Source organism: Amblyraja radiata, chromosome 14 (assembly GCF_010909765.2).
Source record: "Amblyraja radiata isolate CabotCenter1 chromosome 14, sAmbRad1.1.pri, whole genome shotgun sequence".
Classification (NCBI taxonomy): Eukaryota; Metazoa; Chordata; class Chondrichthyes; order Rajiformes; family Rajidae; genus Amblyraja; species Amblyraja radiata.
This window is the reverse complement of record NC_045969.1, coordinates 11,979,847-12,006,705: the sequence shown is the minus strand read 5'-3', so window position 1 is coordinate 12,006,705 and position 26,859 is coordinate 11,979,847. Positions and strand designations below refer to the sequence as shown.

Genomic DNA, 26,859 nt, shown 5'->3' with positions numbered 1-26,859 from the left:
TGTCTGATCCTATTGCCTTCGGCTCACTGTGTCCATCAATCACCCGATCGCTCTATTTCTATGTTATCCCACTTTTGCATCTACTTCCTGTACTCTGCGGACAATTTCTACAGAGGTCAATAACTCTACGAAACTGCACGTCTTTAGGATGCGGGAGGGAATCAGATCACCGGAGGAAACCGATGTGGTCACAGGGAGAACGTGCAGACTCCACACAGGCAGCACCCGAGGTCTGGAATGAACCTGGGTCTCTGACGTTGTGAGGCAGCAGCTCTACCTGCTGCACCACTGTGCCGCCCATGTTTTTAATTAATCTTTGTCGCTTATAGTGGTGCAGTTGCTAATGTTGATTTGTTGCGGGGAATTACCCAGTCACCTACACTTTACCTGGGTAAAACATTGTGGATATTTACTGCCTTATGGATAAGTGAAATTTAAATATTGGACACTTGCCCAGCTTGTGCACAATGACATGGCAATGTTTGTTGTAAAAAATACATTGACCTGGTCAAATATTAACTCTCCTTGATGCTTGTAAATGCTAGGTGCTTCTTAGACAGTTCTAAGCTATTCCAACAGTTCTCCAATCTTTTTTTTTCCTGTTGCAGTTTTTCAATTGTCATCTGGGGAATCTTGACACAGAAGAAGCCCTTTGCAGGTATGTATTGTGGAGGTTCCTATCACCATGGTTACCTTTAATTATAAAAGAGCCTTTCATTCCCACAGATCCACTTTAAAAAAAATACTGATAATTCAATAAACCGTATTATACAATGTCTTATGAAGGCAGATTGCCAACGTTGAACTTTATAGATGGGTGGGGATTAATTTGCTGGCTGCTGTGTGGCTGTAGGCACCTTCTGTCAGGAGGATGAGGTGGTCGAATTAGGCCATTCGGTCCATCAAGTCAACTCCGCCATTCCATCATGGCTGATCTATCTCTCCCTCCTAACCCCATTCTCCTGCCTTCCCCCATAACCACTGACACCTGTACTAATCAAGAATCTATTTATCTCTGCCTTAAAAATATTCACTGACTTGGCCTCCACAGCCTTCTGTGGCAAAGAATTCCACAGATTCACCACCCTCTGACTAAATAAAATTCTCCTCATCTCCTTCTGAAAAGAACATCCTTTAATTCTGAGGCTATGGCCTCTCGTCTAAGCCTCTCCCACTAGTGGAAACATCCTCTCCACATCCACTCTATCCAAGCCTTTCACTGTATGTTTCAATGAGGTGCCCCCTCAGTCTTCTAAACTCCAGCGAGTACAGGCCCAGTGCCGACAAACACTCATCATGGGTTAACCTACTCATTCCTGGGATCATTCTTGTAAACCTCCTCTGGACCCTCTCCAGAGCCAGCACATCCTCAAATAGGGTGCCCAAAATTGCTCACGATATTCCATATGCGGCCTTACCAGCGCATTATAGAGCCTCTGCATTACATCTCTGCTTTGTGCATACAAGCCATCTTGAAATAAATGCTGGCATTGAGTTTGCTTTCCTTACTACCGATTCGACTAGCTGATTAACCTTTTTGGAATCTTGCACCAGCACCCCCAAGTCCCTTTGCACCTCTGAGTTCTGGATTCTCTCCCCATGTAGATAATAGTCTACGCCTTTATTCCTAATACCAAAATGCATGACTCCACACTTTGCTACATTATATTCCATCTGCCACTTCTCTGTCCACTCTCCCAACCTGTCCAAGTCCTTCTGCAGCATCCCTGCTTTCTCTACACTACCTGCCCTTCCATCTATTTTCGTATTATCCGCAAACTTTGCCAAAAAGCCTTCAATCCCCTCTCCCTCTCGAGTTGCGATAGTCAGGAGCTGAGCAGAGCTGGAATACTGAGCAGACTCATCCGCTCACTCACTGAGGCTGGCCAGTGGCCGAAGGGCTTATTTCCACCTTGTATATGTAAAGTCTCATAGTAAAGTTGTCAGATACATGTTATTTCTTTACTCATCCTTTATCATCCCCTTTATCTTTCATTATCACTTCTTTGATCAATGTTTTAAAATATTTTTTTTTAATTTCCTCCCTTCTGGCTCTTAAAACTTGTTCTATCTTGAACTTTCCCCAGTTCTGATACGTCTGACACTTTCTCTGTCACAGAAGGTAGTTGAGGCCAGTTCATTGGCTATATTTAAGAGGGAGATAGATGTGGCCCTTGTGGCTAAAGGGATCAGGGGGTATGGAGAGAAGGCAGGTACAGGATACTGAGTTGGATGATCAGCCATGATCATATTGAATGGCGGTGCAGGCTCGAAGGGCCGAATGGCCTACTCCTGCACCTATTTTCTATGTTTCTATGTGACTAGCATATTCTTTATTTATTTTGGATAACTCTCATCTGCAACATTTTGTGCCAGTTTGCTCATATTGCTTTTCAATTTTCAGCTGAAACCAACATTCTGCACATCATGGTCAAAGTAGTCAGTGGATTTCGCCCCGAGCTGTCGGCAATTCCAAAGCCCAGGCCACCAGCGTGCAAGAGACTCCTAAAGCTAATGCAGCAGTGCTGGAAGGAAGCTCCCAGTGAGCGTCCAACCTTTCAAGGTAAGCCTGCTTTCAGATACGTACTTGATGCCTTCACAGGCGTACAACGAATGCAGTGGGAAAATAGTACAGGGAATGGACACCATAAATGCTGCTGGGTGGGACTGGGTGGAGGGGAGTGGGTTTGAGTGATGTGGGGTTGTGTTTGAGTGGGGTGGGTCTGGGTAGTGTGGGGTGGGGTTTGGGTGGAGTGGAAGAGTGGGTGGGGGAGGGAGTGAGTGGGGGAGGGAGTGGGTGGGGGTGGAAGTGGGTGAGGAGGGAGTTGGTGGGCGGAGGGAGGGAGTGGGTGAATTTGATGGAGTGGGTGATTGAGGGAGTGGTGCAACATGGAGAAGGTGCTGCCAGTCCCCAGTGATGGCAAGCACTCCCAGTGCCAGTCAGGGTTAGCTGAGTGTCCACACTGCTTGCCGCACCTGACTCAGAGGCAGCTCGTTTGCCCCAAACTCTCTGGCACAATTGCATGCAGCCACAGGGATTTCTCAACACAGTAGTGTTGTCTGTACTGTGTGTGTGTCTCTCTCTCTCTCTCTTTTTCTCCTCTAGTGCGGTCATGATTACGTTAGCCCTGATTACTTTAGTGCTCTCATTCCCAGAATGCATCTTGTGTATTTGAGCAAGGTTCATAAATGATAGCAGTATTAGGCCATTCGGCCCATCAAGTCTTCTCCGCCATTCAATCATGGCGGATCCATCTTCTCCTCGCAACCCCATTCTCCTGCCTTCTCCCTGTAATCTTTGACATCTTTACTAATTAAATATCTGTCAATCTCCGCCTTCAAAATACCCAACGACTTGGCCTCCACAGCCGTCTGTGGCAATGAATTCCACAGACTAAAGAAATCCTTCCTCATCTCCTTTCTAAAGTTACCAGTGCATTGTGCACTTGTACCAAACAGAACATGCAACTGATTAGTGCTTGCTGGTGTGTTCCCAGTAATTTACCCAGCCATGGAGTATATTGTGATTAGTTTAATTTAGTTTAGAGATACAGCGTGAAAACAGGCCCTCCGGCCCATCGAGTCTGTGCCAACCAGCGTTCCCCACACACCAACACTACCCTACACACTAGGGACAATTTACATTTATACCAAGCCAATTAACCTACAAACCTGTATGTCTTTGGAGTGTGGGAGGAAACCGGAGATCCTGGAGAAAACCCATGCAGGTCACGGGGAGAACGCACAAACACGGGTCTCTGGGGCTGTGAGGCAGCAACTCTACCACTGTGGCACAGTGATGCTAGCCTTTAACCTGATGCATTGTCCCATTCTACCACCTGGAATCAACCCTTTGATTTCTCCTTCGAAAACCCCATTAATATAGTTAATAAACATTTTTAACGAAGTGGTTAAAGATTCAACGTTGTAACGAGGCCAAAAATGCAATTCATTTTTATCTTAAAAGAAATCACGGCAGAAACTGAAGAACTCAGCACCAAGCCACAAGAAACCGCACAGGAGAAACAGTCTTTCCATTCCAGACAAACTCGTGAAGCAACCAAAAAGGTAAAGTTGACTTAAACTCTGCTTTAAATTGAGCTTTTGAAACCAGCTAGAATGTCTCATAAAAGTGGATTCTGAGATTGATTTCTTCAGGTCTTGATCACAAAATTGTTGGTGGAAGCTGATAGCAATCAAGGCTGGAAAATGCTATTTCTTGTAGACAAGAGTTCATAAGTCATAGCAGCTGAATTCGGCCATTCGGCCCATTGAGTCAACTCTACCGTTCAAATATGGCCAATCTATCTTTCCCCCTGAACCTCATTCTCCCGCCTTCTCACCATAACCCTTGACACCCTAACTGACCAAGAATCTGTCAATCTCCGCCTTAAAAATACCCAATGAGTTGGATCGACAACTGTCTGTGGCCATGAATTCCATAGATTCACCACCCTCTGACTAAAGAAATTCCTCCATTTATTTTCTAAAGGTGCGTCCTTTATTCTGAGGCTATCCCCTCTGGTTCTAGGCTCCCACTGGAAACATCCTTTCCCCATTCACTCTATCCAGGCCTTTCACTGTTCGGTGAGTTTCAGTGAGGTCTCCTCATCCTTCTGAACTAGAAACATAGAAAATAGGTGCAGGAGTAGGCCATTCGGCTCTTCGAGCCAGCACCGCCATTCAATATGGTCATGGCTGATCGTCCAAAATCAGTACCCCATTCCTACTTTCTCTCCATATCCCTTGATTCCGTTAGCCATAAGAGCTTTGTCTGAAAAAGGGTCTCGACCCGAAAAGTCACCCATTCCTTCTCTCCAGAGAAGCTGCCTGGCCCGCTGAGTTACTCCTGCTTTTTGTGTCTATCTTTAGCTATATCTAATTCTCTCTTGAATACATCCAATGAATTGGCCTCCACTGCCTTCTGTGGCAGAGAATTCCACAGATTCACAACTCTCTGGGTTAAAAGATTTTTCCTCATCTCAGTCCTAAATGGCTTACCTCTTAGTCTTAAACTGTGACCCCTGGTTCTGGACTCCCCCAACATTGGGAACATCCTGAAGATTCCTGAAGAATTTTACATGTTTCTATAAAATACCCGCTCATCCTTCTAAATTCCAGTGAATATAAGCCCAGTCGATCCATTCTTTCATCATATGTCAGTTCAGCCATCCCAGGAATTAACCTGGTTAAAGAGATGGGAGGTGGTTTGTATGTCATGAGTAATTAATTAATTCATATTTGAGACCATCATTGACTGCCTGACTTCACGAGGCTTTATGGGAACAATTAGCAGTATTGCTCATTCCCAATGTTCTCTCCTTACTTGAATATCCGCCCTTCACTCTTGTATTGTTTGGCTAAGTATCCTCTCCTAACCTGGACAGATCCACACTTGTGTCAAGATCAATTAAGTAAAGCTTAGGGCGGGAACATTATTATTACTGCACGCAGAGTAAACAACCTTAGTAACGTGGGCGTTTAATAATCAAGTTAGTATCTGCAAATGCATAGATGTTACGGTCAAAATCTGCAGCGCCACAACAGGTCATTCAGAGTTAACAAAGGGAAAAATTGCTTTGTCTTTGAACAATGTTACCTCGGGTGTGAAACGCGTCTCATGTCACTCGCACTAATTTGCATGAGAGTGAGTTGTTAATTGTACTCTTGACCCCATTGAACTTGGCGGAATTAAATGCCTGCAGGGCACACCATCCAGTAACACACATACTCACGGGCAGTATCCAAGAACTAATCTATCCCCATCTAGCATAAACCTCCATGAACGGTCATAATTGGAGAGACTAGCAATTTCTCCACACTCCATCATGGAATTTGGGTGACGTTTCAGGTCAGGACCCTTCTTCAAATTCACCGTCCCGATCCAAAATATCACCCATCCTTTTTCTCCAGAGATGCTGCCTGACCCGCAAAGTTACTCCAGCACCTTGTGTATAGTTTTAGTACAAACCAGCACCTGCAGTTGTTTGTTTCTTCATGTTTGATTGTCTTTGTTGTTGGGGCCATGTGAGCACACACACGCATGCACACACATGCACACGCACACACATACAGTCATGTACATTGTTATCCATATACACCCCCCCCCTTGCACCCCAAGAATTAATGTATAATTTGTTGCAAGGCTTGCCCAACAGCCAAGCACAAAGTGCCTGACGAAGGGTCCCAACCCGAAACGTCACCTATCCATATATCAGAGATGCTGCCTGACCTGCTGAGTTAGTCCAGCACCATGTGTCTATCTTTGGTGTAAACCAGAATCTGCACTTCCTTGTTTCTCCACTTTGATATTGTCACGATGGTCGAGGAATGCCCTATTCGGTGTAATCATTTGCAGACAGCGGTGGAAAGACACAGACGTGCTTGAAATGAGCTGGTTGTTATTTTAATTGCAGGATCCCACAGTAGCTGTCGAGCAGCCAGCTCAGAAGGGACTGTCCAAGCGGGCGTTCGACAGTGAGGAATGCAGCCTTTCCCAGCTGCTTTCCCAGTTGGACTCTGGTATCTCCCATGACTTTGAGTCAGCTGGCAATGAATGTCCTTCGAGCAGGGAGATGGCGGACAGCAAGAAGCGCCTGTCGGGAATCTCGTCCATCGACTCTGCATTCTCATCCCAGGGATCCTTATCGTTATCTTTTGGGAAGGAAGCCGGAGGAATTGGTAAGTGTGTGTAAGGTTGCCAGGGGTTATGGGGAGGAGGAGAATGGAGAGGGAAAGATAGATCAGCCATGATTGAATGGCAGAGTAGACTTGATGGACTGAATGGCCTTATTCTGCTCCTATAACTTATGACATGTATAGAGTGGCTAGCCTATCCATGAGTTACCTATTGTAGTATTCACCATTGGTTGACCGTAAACCTTGAGGCTTAAGTTTGTCCCTGGATGAGAGGGTAGTTGATGGAAATTGAGTTTAGTTTAGGTATGCAGCATGGCATTGGGCCCACTGAGTCCATGTTGACCAACCATCGCCCATACACTAGTTCTATCTTACGCTCTTGGGGCAGTTGATAGACTCCAATTAACCTGTAAACCTGCTGGTCTTTGAAGTGCGGGAAGAAACCGAAGCAGCTGGATAAAACCCACGCAAGTCACAAGGAGAACGTACGTGCTCCCGTAAATACAGCATCCGTAGTCTGGATCAAACTCGGGTCTCTGGCGCTCTAAGGCAGCAGCTCCACCGTGCCTTGCAAATGTCTTTGTACAATTCATAGTGTGGGCATCGAGCCAAAGGGTAACATTCAATGTGACTTTGCAAGGGAACGTCTGGCACTTTGCACCGTGCAGTTTAAAATGTTTTTTAGATTGCCGTTATTGATTGTTTTGTCATAGCAACAATCGATGTTAAACTCTGACCCTGAAACCCTATGGGCTCCTGCCATTTGAAATAGCTGTGGAATGTTAAGTTGCTGTGTTTTTCCAAATTCATTATCAGTTAAAATTCTTGGTCATATAATTCAATAGCTAGTCTGGGAAGTTTAATGTTTACAGTATTTTTGCTGCATATAAATGGCACGGTGGGGTAATGGCAGAGTTGCTGCTTTATAGCGCCAGAGACCGGGGTTCGATCCCAACTACGGGTACCGTCTGTATGGAGTTTGTATGTTCTCCCCGTGACCTGCGTGGGGTTTCTCTGAGAACTTCGGTTTCCTCCAACACTTCAAAGATGTACAGGTTTGTAGGTTAATTGGCTTGGTATAAATGTAAAAACAAAATTGTCCCTTGTGTAGGATAGTGTTAATGTGAGGGGGTTGCTGGTCGGCATGGACTCAGTGGGCCAAAGGGCCTGTTTCCGCGCTGTATCTCTAAACTAAATAACCCTTCAAGGCAATTGTATGAGATTTGCGTCTCATTCATTGGCTATATATGGGACATTTATCTCCTTGCCATCTTTTCTGCCTTCCACTTTGTACTTTGGTGAGACTGCACCTGGAATACTTTGTCGCGTTCTGGTTTAGTTTAGTTTAGCGAAGCAGGCCCTTCGGCCCACCGAGTCCGCACCGACCAGCGATCCCCAGACACTAACACTATCCTACACACACCAGGGACAATTTACACGTATCCAATTAACCAAGCCAATTAACCTACAAACCAGTACATCTTTGGAGTGTGGGAGGAAGCCGAAGATCTCAGAGAAAACCCAAGCAGGACACTGGGAGAGCATACAGACTCCATATAGACAGCACCCGTAGTCCGGATCGAACCCGGAACTCCGGCGCTGTAAGGCAGCAACTCTACCGCTGCTCCACCGTGCCGCCCATACTATCAGAAGGGTGTGATGAAGCTGAAGATGGTGAAGAAAAATATCGGAAGGATGTTGCTGAGTCTGGTGGGCTTGAGATACGGGAAGAGACTGGAGTGAACAGATCGATGAGTGACTGTAGAGATTTATTGATGAGGGCGTTGATACATAGATGGCTACAATCTCTTCCCATGGGGTAATGGATTCTACAATTAGAGTGCAAAGGTTGAAAGTGAGAGGGGAAAGGTATATGGTAGGTCTGAGAGTCAAGCTCTCCACACACTGGTTGGTGGGTATCTGATACATAGGCCCAGAAGTAGTGGTAGAGGTGGATAAAATCACAATGTTTACAATGTTTTAAAGGGTTCATACATAGGGAGGGTTTAAAGAGATATTGGCCAAATGCAGGCAAATGGATTGGCTCAGGAAGGCACATTGGTAAACGTGGACTAAAAAGCATGTTTCATAACAATGGTGGCACGGTGGAACAGCATTAGAGCTGCTGCCTTACTGCGTTGGAGACTGGGTTCGATCCTAACTACGGGTGCAGTATGTACGGAGTTTGTACATTCTCCCTGTAATAGCGTGGGTTTTCTCCAGGTTCTCCGGTTTCCTCCCACACTCCAAAGACGTACAGGTTTGTAGGTTAATTGGCTTCAGTAAAATTGTAAATTGTCCCTAGTGTGTAGGATAGTGCTAGTGTACGGGGTGATCGCTGGTCGGCGCGGGCTTGGTGGGCTTTACGCCTTTATGGCACCTTTGAAAATTGTATGTTTGTCGTGTACTGATTTGAAAATTCCAGCTTGAGGTGTAATCGTTGATCTCATGTACTTCCAGAGCAATCTGTCTCCAATATACCAAAGAAGAAACTGTATGAGGCCATCGTGTCTGGAGATGTGGGAAAGTTGATGAAACTCCTGCAGCCTCAAGACGTAGACATGGTCTTGGACGATGGCATGAGCCTGCTCCACTATGCGGTTCAGCTGGACAACGAGGAAGCCGTCCGTCTGCTGCTCCTGTACAACGCCAACCCGAACATCGGCAACAAACGAGGCTCCACGCCGCTGCACCTGGCTGCGGAGAAGAACCTCAACGTCATCGCCGAGCTGCTCCTGGGGAAGAAGGCCAACGTCAATGCCAAGGACGAAGACCTGTGGACCCCCCTCCACTTTGCCGCGCAGAGTGGGGAAGAGACCCTGTCTCGGCTGCTGCTGGACAGGAGCGCTTCAACGAGTGAGGTGGACTTTGAGGGCCGGACAGCGCTCCACGTAGCTTGCCAGCACAGCCACGAGAACGTGGTCCGCGTCCTGTTGAGCCGGGGGGCCAACGTGCAGGCCAAAGGGAAGGACAACTGGACACCTTTGCACTTTGCTGCCTGGCAGGGACATCACACCATCACCAAGCTTCTCATCAAGCAGGCCAGGGCGGACAAGGAAGGGGCGACAGCGGACGGGAGAACCCCTCTCCACCTGGCGGCCCAGAGAGGTCAGTACCGGGCGGCCCGCATTCTCCTGGAGTCCAATGCCGACGTGAGCAGGAAGACCTTGAGATGCCAGACGCCTCTTCACCTGGCGGCCGAAAACGGCCACACCAGCACCTCGCGGCTCCTGATCAAGCACGGCGTGGATCTGGACGCAACCACGGCGGAGGGGTGGACCTCTCTCCACCTGGCCTCCGGCCGCGGCCACCTGCCAACCATCAAGATGCTGCTGGAAGAGAAGGCGGGCATCGAGGTCCTGGGCCGCCTCCAGAGGACGGCTCTCCACTTAGCCGCAGATAACGGTCACGGCGAGGTGGTGAGGTGGCTGCTCAGCAGCACGGCAAACATAAACGCTACAGATGACGAAGGGCTTACACCCCTGCGCTTAGCACTGCGGTCTGGACACCCCCTATCTGTCGACATCCTCCTCGCTCACGGGGCTGATACTACGTTGCACGGGACAATGATTCAGGCGCCGCCATTGAGTCTCGTAGAAGAAGATGGGAGCAACTTCCTCAACGATGCGCTGACAGACTTGGACGTCGAAGGGTTGTGAGATGACCAAGGATCAGGAACGTCGGCGACAGAACTGAACCTCCAACCCTGTTGAGTTACTACGCTGGGTTACCCGAGATGGGAGGACTGCTTAAACAGTGGAAGAACTCCCATTTAATGCAACTGCCCATTTAACGGGCTTCGACAGGAAGACACCTGGGGAATTGCCACCAGTGCATCGAGATGGCGGAGGACAAAGTCAAGAGGAATGGCCGTGGGCCAAAGCTTTGCGCAACTATTCTGCGCTGTCCAAACACAATCCATTGGGAGCTTTAGTCAATGGACAACCCCATTTTGAAACCTCAAACTATTTAATTGCTGAGTTGACAGCACGACAATCAAAATAGGCTGTCAATTCTTCACAAGTTATGGGAGTAGAATTAGGCCATTCGGTCCATCGAGTCTACTCCATCATTCAATCATAGCTGATCTCTGCCTTCTCATCCCATTCACGATCCTAATCCAATTCTGAAATGTATTGATGAGACTGGTCGAGAGATACGTTTCAGAATTGGATTAGGGTCATGGATGGGATCCACAATTTAACTCAATGGATAACTACTATTCCACACTTAAATGAGGAGATTATCTCCGACTCTTATCAAAGCAGAAATGAAAAGCAGCACTTGATCATGAGCTTTCACATGTTACATGGAAGATGCACATTAAATAGGGTAACCCATTTTGTCCTTCCCTGCATCTGCATAGTAGAAACCAGGAACTGCAGATGCTGGTTTACGAAAGAAAACACCATGTGCTCTAGTACCACATGTCAGGTAGCATCCCTGGAGAACATGGATAGATGATGTTTTGGGCTGGGAGCCTTCTTCTGACTCCTGAAGAAGGGTCCGATCCCAAAATGTCACCTATCGATTTTCTCCTGAGATATTCTCTGGCCCACTGAGTTACTGCAGCACTCTGTGTCTTTGTAAATTTGCTGGAGTTACTCAGTGGGTCAGGCAGCATCTCTGGAGAACATGGATTGGTGACATTCCGGTCACATGGCTAGTGACGTGACCCAAAACATCACCCATGCATGTTCTCCAGAGATGCTGCCTGACCCGCTGAGTTACTCCAACACTTGGTGTCTTTTTTGTTATACCAGCATCTGCAGTTCCTTGCCTTCTGCTTGCATACATTTACTTGTTTTATCGTTGGTTATAACATTGTTGTGGTCGATCAGATGTTTCACTGAATGTAACCAATAATAGATTTCTTTTTTTCCTTTTGAACAATAAGTAAATTGGTAGCATGCATAGGATGAGTGTAGCAAACAAATCTATTGTATTGAAAGCCTTTCGACTGTATAATCTACATTATTGCCAGGTGGAGTGAATGAAATGCCATATTGCTCGTTCTGTATTAACCTTTATGATTGTGTACAATTATACTTCAATCCAATTTTTTCCTATTGTGTTCATTTTTGAAGGACATTTTTGCTTCATGGAATACATTTTTCAGGAATTTTATATTTAATAAGTGTTATAAAGGAAAATAATTCTAAAGCGGGAACCCTATGTAAATCTGGGTAATACTATCTGAATAGACAGGCTTTTTTCCTTGTTACATCGTTACTATGAAGGCCATTTTAAATGAAAATTTATATAAAATCGCAGTGCATTAAGGGGCCTCTATGATTTTTTTTATCTGTAACTGCAATGAGGTTTCTGTGTTTCTTCTCAGAACCAAAGGAAAAGGGAGTAATGTGTTGGGTCGAAGTATTTGGCCGTGACCTTGCAAGTAAATGTTTAAATGTTGGAGACCAAATAGTCTTGGACTCAAAACCTGCTGCCATTAACTTTGCTGTAAAGACTAGTCATTTGTTTTTAAAACAAAACTGATCACAATATGAAACTTGTGCAACTATAAACTTCCTCGGAAGAAGTTTAAATAAACTTAAGAGAAAATTCACCGCTTATTGCTTCTTATCTAGAGTTAATGTCAGGCATCTCCGTACTTGTTCCATCAATTAACCTTTGAAATGTTCATACCTATAAGACAATAAAGTCGTAAAGGAAGTGGCTCCAGGAAATCACAACCAAGAAATATAAGACAATAAGGAACAGGGTTTAAAGCCGGTCTGTTGAAAAGAATGTTGGAGCAGGGGGAAATAAATCAAGAAGTTGATCACTTCCAAGAAACCTACTGAAGGAATGTCTGTGCCTGAACCTTAGCCCGAATGTTTCCAACTGAGCTATTGTAATTCACTACAACCTTGCATTAACCAGCCCAAATGACAATAATCTTTTCTTTGGACTTTAGACTTTAGAAATACAGCGTGGAAACGGGCCCTTTGGCGCACCGAGTCCGCGTAGACCAGCGACCACCCCATACACTAGCACTATCCTACACACTAGAGACAATTTACAATTTTTTTTTTTTTGACCAAAGCCAATTAACCAACAAACCTGTAAGCCTTTGGTGTGTGGGAGGAAACCCACGTGATCAAAGTGAGAATGTACAGACAGCACCCGTTGTCAGGATTGAATCTGGCACTGAGGCAGCATCGCTACCATTTGTATCTCCCTTTGTAGTGGTCCATATCTCCTGCTTGGCTGATCATTTGGAATACTTCCCCCCCCCCGCTCCAGATGTTTGATACAGAAACTGAAGTTCTGATACAATACAAAGTTACATTTTCTATTTCACTCTAAGACGTGTAGATGGAGATTTACTGAGCAGGAGCAGGGTACTTTATTGGGGGTGTAAACTGCGAATGCATCATTATTTGGGCCATTATGTATCATATTTTAAAGTATTTCAGGTGGTGTTAATTTTTTTTTTCTTTTAAATTCTCAGTTATCTTAATTGCTATGCGATTAATGTAAATATGTACGCTTTAGTACATTTTAGAGGCAGTGTTTTGCTTTCTACTGTAATAGACTGCTAGTTGTCTTCAGTGTAACTAACTTTGTTATTTCATTAAGACTACTAATAAAACAAAATTAATTACACTTGTTTCTCATTATTGTTTAGTTTAAGCGGCCTGTCCCACTTTCACAACCTAATTCACGACCTTTTTTACTTGTGGACATTTTTCATCATGCGAGAAAAACGCCCCCGACCTACTTGATGCCACGAGTACCTACGACTAGCATCACAACCTACCTACGTGACGACCATGCTGCAAGTATGAGTCAACGGCAATCTCGACAGAGGTTGTGAAAGTGGGACAGGCCCTTCAGTTTAGAGATACGGTGCGGAAACAGGCCCTAAAGCCCATCGAGTCTGCGCCGACCAGCGATCGCCACACACTAACACTATCCTGCACACACTTGGGCCAATTTATATTTGTAGAAAGCCAATTAACCTACAAACCTGTACGTCTTTGGAGTGGGTGGAAACCGAAGATCTCGGAGACAACCCAAGCAGGTCACGGGGAGAACCTACAAACACCGTAACAGACAGCGCCCATGGTTGGGATCGAACCCGGGTCTCCGGCGCTGTAAGGCAGCAACTCTACTGCTGCACCACCCCGCCTATGTCTCGTAATGCTTTTTAAATTTGCATTGAGCAATCAATACAACCCCGATAACATGGAGAGTGAAACGCAGGGTGAACTAGCTGAATTAATCTAGTTTTCCATTCGGACACTGCAACTGCTCTCATGATCCACTGGATAAACACAAAATGCCAGAGTAACTGAGGGGGTCAGGCAGCATCTCTGCAGAAAAAGAATGGGTGAAGTTTCGCTGAACACTTGCGATCAGTCTGCCTTGGCCTATGCAATCTCCCGGCTGCCAAACTTTTAAAATCCCCTTCCCATTCCCTTTCTGCCCTTAGCCTCCTCCGCTGTCAGAGGAGGCCAGACGCAAATTGGAGGAGCAGCACCATTAAGGGTTCCACCCTTCCTGAGGTCATCGGTTGCTGACCCTGATTGATTTTAGTTTAGAGATACAGCATGGAAACAGGCCTTTCGGCCCACCGACTCCATGGCAACCAGAGATCCCCGTACGCTAATACTATCCTGCATGCTAGGGACAATTTACAGAGGTCAATTAGCCTACAAACCTGTACGTCTTTGGAGTCTGGTTGCACCCGGAGAAAACCCACGCAGGTCACTGGGAGAATGTACAAACACCATACAGAGAGCACCCATAGATGGGATCGAAACCAAGCCTCTGGTGCTGTAAGGTAACAACTCTACCGTTGCACCACTGAGCAGCCCCATATTTGTTTTGGGTCTTTGTCAACTGCAGTTTATTTACCCCCTCCCCCCACCCCTGAGGAAGGGTTCTGACCCGAAACGTCACTTATTATTCACCAGGGATGCTGCCTGACCCGCTGAGTTACTCCAACAGTTTTTGTCTATCTTCGGCATATACCAGCATCTGCAGTTCCTTCCTACATTGATCCACTGGACTGGGGAGTGGGATGTGTTCACAGGGTGGTTTATTTTATTCTTGTGCAGGATATGGATGCTTCTGCAAAGGACAATACATTTTTCCCCATTGTCATCGCCATTGGTAGTGACCTCCCATTTTGAATCGTTGGAGACCTTCTGCTTTTGGGTACTCTTGAGATAAGGGAGTTCCAGGATTTATACCCAGAGACAATGATGGAATAGCTAGATCCAAATCAGGATGGTATACGATTGGAGAGCTCTCCACAGTTGGTGATGCCTCGATTCACGTGATACCTTTGCTGGTACCAGGCAACAGGTTTGCGAGGTGGTATCATAGTGCCCTGGGTACTCAATCCTGTGCCAGCTTCTCTTGCCGAGGATGGAGGCTGTGAACGTTGAATGGGGTTTTAATCAAGTGGACCGATTGTCTTGGCTGTTGCTTCTTGAGTGCTGGTGAAGCTGTGGACATCCAAATATGTACTTAGCCAAAGGTCAAAGACATCATAACTCTTCATAACAGGTGGAGGCAGGATCTCTGGATGCTTTCAAGAGAGAGCTAGATAGGGCTCTTAAAAATAACTTCACCTTCCTGAATCTGATATTCCCCTTGTTATCTGAATCAATTGTTATTGTTTTGCTTGACCTTTGTTCTCTGCAGTTGATATGCAAAATCAGTTTATTGTAACGCTGAGGGATATTGCAATAAACTTGTACTTCTGTGTTACCTTAAAGCTATAATACTATCAGTACCCGTCTGAAGAAGGGTCTCGACTATAAACGTCACCTATTTCCTTCGCTCCATAGATGCTGCCTCACCCGCTGAGTTTCTCCAGTATTTTTGTCTACCTTCAATTTTCCAGCATCTGCAGTTCCTTCTTAAACATTAACTCAATGATGATAGGTCATGGTCCTTAATCACCAGCTCTCTCTTTGCAGATGCCGCAACAAATTCAGTGGTTTCTATTTTTCACTTTCATCTAAAGTATTTTCTTGTGATTTAATATTCCATGTATGCAAATTTAACGCATCGAGTCATTCAGCATCGAAACAGATCCTTTGGCCTAAAATCAAATATCCATCTACACTAATCCAGATACAAAAAGCTGGAGTAACTCAGCGGGTCAGGCAGCATCTCTGGAGAAAACGCATAGGTGACATTTCGGGTCACGACCCTTATCCAGAAGAAGTGTCTATCTTTGGTTTCAACCAGCATCTGCAGCTCCTTCCTACACTAATCACATGTTATCCTCCCCACAGAAGTTTGTACGTTCTCCCCGTGACCTGCGTAGGTTTTTCCCGGGATCTCCGGTTTCCTCCCACACTCCAAAGATGTCCAGATTTGTAGGTTAATTGGCTTGGTATCATAGTAAATTGTCCCTAGTGTGGGACAATAGTGTTGTCCCTAGTGTAGGATAGTGTAAATGTGCGGGGATCGCTGGTCGGTGTGGACTCGGTGGGGGCGAAGGGCCTGTTTCCGCGCTGTATCTCGAAACTCAACTAAAAATATTCCCAGCAACTCCTTCCAGGTTGTTTTACTCACCTGCACACTGAGGGCAATTTGCAGTGGCCTATTAATGTATCAACTTTCACGTTCTTTAAATGTGGGATGAAACCGAAGCACCCAGAGGAAACCTATGTGGTGACAGCAAGAACGTGCAAACTCCACACGGGCAACAGTGGAGGTTAGCAGTGTACATTGATTGGTGGAGCTGTGAGGCGGCAACTGTAGTAAATGTGCGCTGTGCCACACTGGTTTGTATCTACTTTCTTGTTCAACATTGTACATAAACACATGCTGTTTTACATCAGCATTTGAATATATTTGCCTCCCTTCAAAGTGCCGATCTTTAATATGTTGCTGTGCACAAAGATCAAATGTGCCTCGGTCACAAAGAAATACTGGTCTTAAAATGAATAGTTCACAAGTATAGTACAATTAGGCCATTCGGCCCATCTAGTCCACTCCGACATTCAATCATGGCTGATCTCCGCCTCTTAATCACATTTTCCTGCCTTCTCCCCATGACCCTTGACGCCCGTTCTAATCAAGAATTTGTCTATCTTTGCCTTAAAAATATCCACTGACGGCCTCCATAGCCCTCTGGGGCAATGAGTGCCACAGATTAACTACACTCTGACTAAAGAAGTTCCTCCTCATCTCATTTCTAAAAGAGCGCCCTTTCATTCTGCGGCTCTGATCTCTGCTCCTAGACTCTCCCACTAGGATTCCCAATGGGAATCTATACAGTGAATTGATGTTGTATTATCTGTGACTTTGTAGAAGGAATAGCCCATTAAGTTTCTTTTTATTTTCTGAAGTACAATGCCTTCACTGTGCTGAGATGAAAACAACTGCAGTGAGGGAATATATTGACATTAACTGACATGTTCATGCTGTTTTTTTCAACAGTGTATTTGCATATTTTTCTCTGGAAACTTTTAATTCTGAAATTAAGTAATTCGTCTTGAGAAAGGGAATCTGTTAGTTAATTGTATACAAGGCTCGTGGATCACTGAACCAGAATTTCCAATTTGTAAAAATTCTAAGGCTACTCAATTTTCATATAGATTCTAGGAAGACAGCACAAGAAGGCTGAGTTGTACCTTAAATAAATGGTCGGCAATGCTCACTGGGATGCTGGGCCTGGGTCTACTGTAGATTTACTCTCTGGTTTTCTCAGATCTGGATGTTAGATCAGATGTTCATAAGGTCATTCGTGATAGGAGCAGAATTAGACCGTTCGGCCCATCGTCTACCCTGCCATTCAATCACGGCTGATCTATCTCTCCCTCTTAACCCCATTCTCCTGCCTTCTCCCCATTAACCCCTGATACCCATACTAATCAAGAATCTATATATCTCTCTTTAAACTATCCATTGACAATAAACTCCACAGGTTCACCACCTTCTGACTAAAGACATTTCTCCTTATCTCCTTGCGAAAGGAACGTCCTTTAATTCTGACGCTATGACCTCTGGTCCTAGACTCTCCCCACATCCACTCTATCCAGGCCCGGACAGAGATGAAAACCTGAGTTTGGTTTCACAATGCATGGAAACGATTGTCGCTGGAATTATAATCAAAAACTCCATGGCTTTTTTAGCTACTTGCCGTTTTCTATCTTGACATAGTCATAAAGCATGGAAACAGGCCCTTCGGTCCAACTTGACCCAATGACCAACAAGCCCCATCTACACTAGTTCCACCTGCCTGCATTTGGCCCATATCCCTCTATCTCAACATGTTGATGGAGGGGAGGGCTGTGCCCATGATGGACCGGGCTTTGTTTATCACTCTGCAGGCCCTTGCATTGTTGTGTAAAATCACCCCAGTCAGGGTACCTTCAACAGTATGCCTGTAAATGTTGGTTGTGTATTCAGAGCCATGCCAAATCTCTTTAAAATTCTATGAGTGTACAGTTGCCTTCTTTGTGATTGCATCACTGTGCTGGGTCCAGGCACGTCACCTGAGATACAACGCCTAGATATTTGCAGCTGTTAACTCTCTCCACGCACCCATCCCACCTATAAAAACATGTTCTTCCAATTTCCCTTTCTTTAGACTTTAGATGTTAGAGATACAGCATGTAAACAGGGCCCTTTGGCCCATTGAGTCCACATCGATCAGCAATACACTAACACTATCACTAGGGACAATTTTACGGTAGCCAATTAACCTACAAACCTGTACGTCTTTAGACTGTGGGAGGAAAACCGGAGCACCGGAGAAAACTCAAGTGGTCACAGGGAGAATATGCAAATTCGGTACAGGCAGCACCAGCTGTAGTCAGGATCGGACTTGCGTCTCTGGCTCTGTCAGGCAGCAACTCTACCGCTGCTCCACCTTGCCGCTCGCAAAGTTAACAATCGGTTTCCTTGACTTGTTGGCAGTGAGCGAGGGATTATTGTTGCAGCACTACTCAACTAGATGTTCTATCTATCGCCTGGATGCTGACTCATCACCATCGGGCAGCACGGTGGCGAAGCCTTTTGCAGCGCCAGGGTTACAGCGCCAGAGACCCGGGTTCAACCCCGACCACGGGCGCTGTCTGTACGGAATTTGTACATTCTCCCCATGACCGCGTGGGTTTTCTCCGTTTTCCTCCCACATTCCAAAGACGTACGGGTTTGTAGGTTAATTGGCTTGGGTAAGAATTGTAAATTGTCCCTAGTGTGCAGGATAGTGCTAGTGTATGGGGATCGCTGGTCGGTGCCGACTCTGGACCGCAGGGCTTGTTTCTTCGCGGTATCCCTTAAAATTAAAAAATCGAAAACTAAAACCCCAGAGGGGTGGTCAGCAAATTTCTAGATGGTATTGGAGCTGTGCCAAGCCACACCGACATGGGTATAAAGAGAGTTGAGCAGGGGATGACTGAGGTGCACCCACATTGGTGGCCAATGTGGAAGAGATGTTGTCAATGGCCCACACTGATTGAGGTCTGTCAATGAGGAAGTCGAGGATCAAGGTTTTATCCCACCTGTGAGTCTCTGTGTCCCTGTCTCTGGTAGGAGACGGCCTCTAGCCTCCGACAAGGTGCGAGAAAAGTATTTGTACAAGGTTAGGCAAACTCTGACCAGAAATATAACATGTTCCAATGAATTCAGGGCCACAACTCATTTCCACATGTTCACACTAATTTCTTTTGTAGGCTAATGTGTCACTGAAAGAATTGAACTGAGTCTCATTATTACTGGTTTTGATTTGTCTTTTTGCATATTCTTCATTCATTTCTTCTTTGTGCCTTTCCATGTCCCTCGTTTCCCTCTCACCTGACTCTCAGTCTGAAGAAGGGTCTCGACCCAAAACGTCACCTATTCCTTTTCTCCAGAGATGTTGCCTGGCCTACCAAAAGTTATTCCAACATTTTGTGTCTATCTTCTAGTTAATACACAGTTTGCTGCAGTTCCAGACCTCACATATCAGAGTATTAGAAAGATAATCTCCAAAGTGAAGAATTAAAGAATCAAGGAACACAAAATAATTAAAGAATCAAGGAACACAAAATAATTAAAGAATCCAGGAAAGTTAGCAAGTAATTACTAACTGCGGTTCATGTTCGATTAAGGATAGACACAAAGTGCTGGAGTCGGCACTCAACATTTGTCCTCTTCACCCCAACCGCCCCACCAACCTCCTATTCTCAGTCTGAAGAAGGGTCCCAACCCGAAACGTCACCCATCCACTTCCTCCAGTGATGTGGCCTGACCCGCTGAGTTACTCCAGCACTTTGTGTCTATCAATGCATACTAGCAGCTCATTGTTCTGCTGGAGTTGGCTTCAAATGATTGCATTCTCTCCGTGAGTAGTGAAACATTGCATGTCAGCAAATTAGTTTAGTTTTAGTGATACAGCATGGATACAGGACCTTCAACCCACCAAGTCCACGCCAACCATCGATCACCCGTTGGCACGTGTTTTATGTTATGTGTTTTGAAGTTCCAGGTTATCTGCCGCTGGCCGCATATCTAGGATAATCAGGGAGTCAGGGGATATGGCAGAGATTCAGGGAATAATCAGTGGAGTCAGGGGATATGGGGAGAAGGCAGGAACGGGGTACTGATTGGGGATGATCAGCCATGATCACATTGAATTGCAAAGTGCTGGCTCGAAGGGCCGAATGGCCTACTCCTGCACCTATTGTCTATTATCTATTGTGTATTGTTAATGCCACCATTTTCCATTTATATAAAGGTGATTGTGATTTATAGCTCAGGGAATGGTTGACAATGCCTTTCAGTTTAGTTTATTGTGAGCCGAGGTACACTGACAAGCTTTTGTTCTATGCTAACCAGTCAGTGGAAAGATGATACATGATTACAATCGAGACATTTACATTGTATAGATACATGTTAAAGGAAGGTGTTAGGAAGGAACTGCAGATGCTGGTTTAAACTGAAGATAGACACAAAAAGCTGGAGTAACTCAGCGGGACAGGCAGCATCTCTGGAGAGAAGGAATGGGTAATAGAAACATAGAAACATAGAAATTAGGTGCAGGAGTAGGCCATTTGGCCCTTCGAGCCTGCACCGCCATTCAATATGATCATGGCTGATCATCCAACTCAGTGTCCTGTACCCGTCTTCTCTCCATAGATTTGGGTTGAAACCCTTCTCAGGTCTGCAAACGGATCTTGACCTGTAATGTCACCCATTCCTTCTCTCCAGATGTGCTGCCTGTCCTGCTGAGTTACTCCAGCATTTTGTGTCTATCTTCTTAAGGGAATAACGTTTAGTTCAAGGTAGAGCCAATAAAGTCTGATCATTCCCACCACGGATGCTGCCCGACCCGAGTTCCACCAACAGTTTTTTTTGTTGCCAGCATCCGGTGGTCATGGTGGCGCAGCGGTAGAGTTGCAGCCTTACAGCGAATGCAGCGTCGGACACCCGGGTTCGATCCCGACTACGGGTGCTGTCTGTACGGAATTTGTACGTTCTCCCCATGACCTGCGTGTGTTTTCTCCAAGATCTTCCCACACTCCAAAGACGTACAGGTTTGTAGGTAAATTGGCTTGGTAAATGTAAAAATTGTCCCTAGTGGATGTAGGATAGTTTTAATGTGCGGGGATCGCTGGTCGGCACAGACTTGGTGGGCCAAAGGGCCTGTTTCTGCGCTGAATCTCTAAACTAAACTAAAGTAAATCCAGCATCCATCGTCTCGGGTCCCAACAAAAATGTTTTACAACTAGACAGGCAATGATGACATATAATTTTTTTTTTCATTAATGAATGTTGAGGAAAATGTGAATAAGAATTTCTGCACCACAAGCTCTACATTGCAAATTGCACATCATGAATCTTATTGTTGTAGTACAATGTTAAAGCCAATACCCTATTTTTAGCATGATGCCTTCAGGGTAATTAAATCCTTTGCAATGAGATTTGAATAGAGCTTTGTTTCAGCAAAGTTTTCAATCGTGGCTCCAGCTGATCGTATCAATCGGTTCAATCTTTTGTAGAAAGTTGATAGTCCAGTTTTCTTTTTGTCTACTGCATGCTAAGTACTTATTACTGTACATGCTGTCATTAAGTCTGTAGAACTAAAAGTCCTTAAGTGCACAAACAAAATAAAAGGCCAACTAAGTGGGGAATTTCATTGGCGGATAGTGGCTTTGCTATTCTTTAGACTTCCGTGATACGGCGCAGAAACAGGCTCTTCGGCCTACCGAGTCCGTGCCGACCAACGACCACCCCATACATGCAGCTACACACACAATTTTACAACTTACCATAGTCAACCAACCTACACACCTGTGTGCCTTCGGAGTGTGGGAGGAAACCGGAGCACCCGGAGGAAACCCACACGGTCGTGGGGAGAACGTAAAAACTCCATACATACAACATCCGTAGTCAGGATTGAACCCAGATCTCTGGCACTGTGAGGCAGCAACTCTACCGCTGCGCCACCGTGCCTCTCAAACAGCAACGCCCGATTTAAATAGCAAAGACATCCTTTTGGCCAATAAAACCACATTTGATCTCCTCAGGATGGGTATGAGGCCCTATAATGGACTCTATTCATTGTGTCTCTGTGTAAAATGTGGTTGAAGGAGATGGAAAGCCCTGGCACAATGAGTGATACCATCACACTCATTTGCAGGTCATATCCTGGAGCAAGAATCATACTGATAAAAGCCTTTTGTAGTTCCATTTTGGCTGAATAAATCAATCAACTGCCTTCACCAAGTTCATCCATGTTTAGTATACAATACAATACAATACAATACAATACAATTTATTTGTCATTTGAACCCCATTGAGGTTCAAACAAAATGTTGTTTCTGCAGTCATACACACAAGAAAGAACCAAGACACAACACAATTTACACAAACATCCATCACAGCGCATCTCCTCCTCGCTGTGATGGAAGGCAAAGACTTATTAGTTTTAGTTTAGTTTAGAGATACAGTGCAGAAATGGGCCCTTCGACCCCACCGAGTCCGTCTCGACAAGTAATCTCCGCACGCTAACACTATCCAACAGCTTGAAGAATCTTAAGTCTTTAATGTAATTTGATAATTACTTATGAATGTGTAAGAAACACACTTGGCTTCATTATGTAATATACAAACACCTTGTTCCATTTTTTTTAACCTGATTCAAACACGTCAAAAGGAATAGGTGATGTTTCGAGTCGAATTCCTTCTTCCTCTGGAGAAAAGGAATAGGCAATGTTTCGGGTAAAAGGAAAAAGGATTTTGACCCGAAACGTCACCTATTCCTTTTCTCCAGAGATGCTGCCTGACCCGCTGAGTTACTCCAGCATTATGTGTCCACCTTCGGTGTAAACCAGCATCTACAGTTCCTTCCTACACACATCAACAGAGACCCTGGATTTGGCACCACTGAAGCAAAGAGTTTGCCTGTTTCTGAAAGGAGTCCTCTTTGATGATCACTGCACTTCAGTTGCAGAGTGCACTTACTGAACCCAGGCGGAATAGCCAAAGGGCGTGTCGAGCAGCACACATGTGCGACTGTGTGTCCAGGTGGCAGGTCCACCCACTGACAAGAGCTTTTTGTCCTCCGCATATCTCCCCATCAAGAATGTGTCGTCAGCGCTGTAGCAACTGTCACAACACACACACACACACACAGAAAGAGAATGACTTGTCCATGCTTGCCAAACTGGGAGCACAATACATTCACATCCATCCTCATCCATTTTATATATGCACCTTTGTTGATGTAGTAAATGAGTTAAATGATTGTGAAACATAAATGAACAGGGCTCTGTCATTAACATGGATATGAAAGGTTTAGAGGGACAAAAGTGGGCAAAAAGTGGGCAAATAGTGCTATCTTAGATGGGGCAGTCTGAGCAGGGTCCCAACCTGAAATGTTGCCTATCCACATTCTCCAGAGAAGCTACTTGGTCCATTGAGTTACTCCAGCACTTTTCTGTCTGAAGGTGGCCTGTTTCCCTGATGTATGACAATGACACTATAACATTAACTTACATCAGCAGCGAAGCACAATGCCGTAGATGAGGTTAGAGGAGATGCTCGGGAAACGTTGGACTTATCTGGAGGAGCTGCTCGGGTGCCTGGATGGGTGTGAGAGAGGAGGTGTAGGTACAGGTGTGAAGGTACCTGAGGAGGGGGTGGTTTGGGTGGGAAAGGGTGAGTGAACCAAGCAGTTATGGAGGAGTCTTCTCTGTCTCAGTCTCTGTCTCTGTCTCTCTCTCTCTCTAGCTTCAGGCAGGTCAGGCAGGAGGGGACAGACAGCATCTCTGGAGAGAAGGAATGGGTGACGTGTCGTGTCGAGACTCTTCGTCAGACCCTTTCGTGTCGAGACCTTTCTTCAGACTGAAGGAAGGTCTTGACCCGAAACGTTGCCCATTCCTTCTCTCCAGAGATGCTGCCGGTCCAGCATTTTGTGTCTATCTTCGATTTAAACCAGCGTCTGCAGTTCTTTCATGCACATGGTAGAGGCCTGGGGTCGCTCCTGACCTTGAGTGCTGTATTTGTGGAGTTTTCACGTTCTCCGGGTGCTCTGGTTTCTTCCCACATCCCAGAGACATGCAGGTATGTAGGTTCATTGGCCTCTGTATATAGACCTAAGTGTGCAGGGAATGGATGCGAGTGGATTTACATGGAACTAGTGTGAACGGGTGATCGATGGTCGGCGTGGACTCGGCAGGCCAAAGGACCTGTTTCCATGCTGTTTCCCTAAACTCGCCAGGCTTTGACTCCCCTCCACCTCTTTTCCAGCGTTCCGCTCATCCTCCAATCAGTCTGAAGAAGGATCCCAACCTGAAACGTCGCCTGTCCATTCCCTCCATAGATGCTGACTGACGCGCTCAGATACTCCAGTACTTTGTGTTTTCCTCAAGATTCCTGCAACTGTCTTTCCTTGTGTCTCCAAATCTCTGCCTGATCTCTCCCTTCTTTAACCTCGAGAGCTGAATCTCTCCCTACGATGCAGCAATCTAATTCCACTTTATTTCAATTCTGACAAAGAGCTATTGATATGTTTCTCTTCTCATGCATGCGGCCTGACATGCTGAGTATTTTCAGCATTTTCTATTTTCGTTTTAGGGTGGTACGGTGGCGCAGCGGTAGAGTCACTGCCTTGCAGCGCTTACAGCGCCAGAGACCCGGGTTTGATTCTGGCTATAGGCGCTTCTCTGTACAGAGTTTGTACATTCTCCCCGTGACCTGCGCGGGTTTTTTCCGAGAATCTTTTACCTCCCACACTCCAAGGACGTACAGCACTGTAGATTAATTGGTTTGGAATTGGTATAAATGTGAAAATTGTCCCGAGTGTAGGATAGTGTTAATGTGCAGGGATTGCTGGTCAGTGCGGACTCGATGGGCCGAAGGGTCTGTTTCCGCGCTGTATCTCTAAAACTAAAACTAAAATTTCCCGCATCTGCATTTTTTTTTTCACTCACTTTTCACTTAATAAAGGTGATTTTCTATTTCACTTTTCCTTTCTTCATTCTCAATTACCAGTTTTCCAGTGAAAACCCAAAATAGTCTTTTATCTAAAATGTAAATGGGCTTCTCTCTGCATAGGTCTGACAGTCATTAACTGTTTATGTGGAGGAAGGAACTGCAGATGCTGGTTTATAGACTCAAAATGCTGGAGTAACTCAGCGGGTCAGGCAGCATCTCTGGAGAGAAGGAATAAGTGATGTTTCATGTTGCAACTCCTCTTCAGGCTGAAAGTAGAGTGGGGGGGGGGGGGTTAAACTGGAGATGACAAAAGGCCAGAACAAATCAGGGCTGGCAACAGATGATCTCAGGAAGGGTGGAGCCCACAATGGTCCAATGTTGGCTGGGGAAGATGTGATGACAAGATGGATACAAGGATGTGAACAGCGGAACTGGTAAGATGACTAAGGGGGGTGGGGAAGGGTGAGGGGTTTGAGGTGAAGGGCAGGGGATGCAAGAATTACTTGAAATTAGGGGTGTCAACGTTCATGGCGCTGAGGTATAAGCTGCCCAACCAAAATATGAGGTGCTGTTCCTCCAATTTGCGCTGGGCCTCACTCTGGCAGTGGAGGAGGCCCAGGACAGAGAGGTCAGTGTGGGAATGAAAAGGAGAGTTAAAATGTTTGGGAGATCTGCTCTGTGACTATATACTAGCCTAACCTGCTGTCTGATGATCTTTGCCACTTTCTGTTTTTATTTCAAATTTTCAGCATCCATGGTATGTATGCGATGACAAGTTTGTCTAAATCCTCACTATCAGTTGCAAGCATAACACCGTGGGCATCAAGGTGTTCAGATGTGTTATGGCTTATATCTGGTTTCACAATCTGATCTGAGAAAACTGCAAAGATAAATGATAAATTTGCAAATACTGGAAATCAGCAGTGCACCATACCGTAAACAGACAATGGGTTAGTCATTCAACTGAAACATAAAGGTAGGTTAAAACATTTGGCTTAACCTAACATCAGAAGTCAAGTTATTTTTCACTTATTCACTAGCAAGCTTCAATGGTCAACCTTAGTTATCCTTTGAGGTCAATGTTTGGTTTGGCTTATTTTTTTAGATTAGATTAGATTCAACTTTATTGTCATTGCACATAGTACAAGTACAGTACAACAAAATGCAGTTTTGCATCTAACCGGGGTGCAAAGTAGTAAAGTGTTGATTAAGACAATATATATACAAATGAGGATATATCGGTGTATGTACATAGGCATGTGCATATATACAGATAGTTGTTAAGGGGCAAAAGACTGGCATGTGCTATATTCTGGTGAATAAGAGCTTAACTATAAATGATATAAACTATAAATAATATTGATGAGAAGGGGGGGGGGCAAGCGCCGGGCCTGTGAGTTCAGCAGGGTAATGGTGTTGGGGAAGAAGCTGTTTCTTAGCCTGCTGGTGCGAGACCTGAGGCTCCTGTACCGCCTCCCTGATGGGAGGAGAGCAAACAGTCCATGATTGGGGTGTGAGGGGTCCTTAATGACTTTCCCAGCCCGTCTCAGACACCGTGTGCGGTGAAGGACAGCCATGGCAGGGAGCGGGGCACCGATGATGTTATGTGCGGTTTTCACCACCCGTTGCAGTGCCTTCCTGTCAGCTGTGGTGCAGCTGCTGTACCACACCGTGAAGCAGGTGGTCAGGATGCTTTCTATGGTACAGCGGTAGAAGTTGGGCAGGATCTGGGGGGACAGGTGAACTTTCTTAAGCCTCTGCGCCTTTTTAATCAGTTTGGCGGTGTTGAGGGACCAGGACAGATCCTCAGAGATGTGTACC

General features: G+C 45.5%; 1 protein-coding gene across 1 annotated transcript in view; it reads left to right on the top strand.

Annotated features, from left to right (window-relative positions):
• ripk4 (receptor interacting serine/threonine kinase 4) overlaps nucleotides 1–11,118 on the top strand; it is a 50,965-nt gene extending 39,847 nt beyond the window's left edge. Inside the window, exons 4-8 of the mRNA XM_033032524.1 lie at nucleotides 609–658; nucleotides 2,405–2,563; nucleotides 3,968–4,068; nucleotides 6,417–6,681; nucleotides 9,100–11,118. Of these exons, the coding sequence (XP_032888415.1) occupies nucleotides 609–658; nucleotides 2,405–2,563; nucleotides 3,968–4,068; nucleotides 6,417–6,681; nucleotides 9,100–10,298 (1,774 nt within the window). The 3' untranslated portion in view covers nucleotides 10,299–11,118. The remainder of the gene's footprint in view (nucleotides 1–608; nucleotides 659–2,404; nucleotides 2,564–3,967; nucleotides 4,069–6,416; nucleotides 6,682–9,099) is intronic.
• The last annotated feature ends 15,741 nt before the right edge of the window (nucleotides 11,119–26,859 follow it).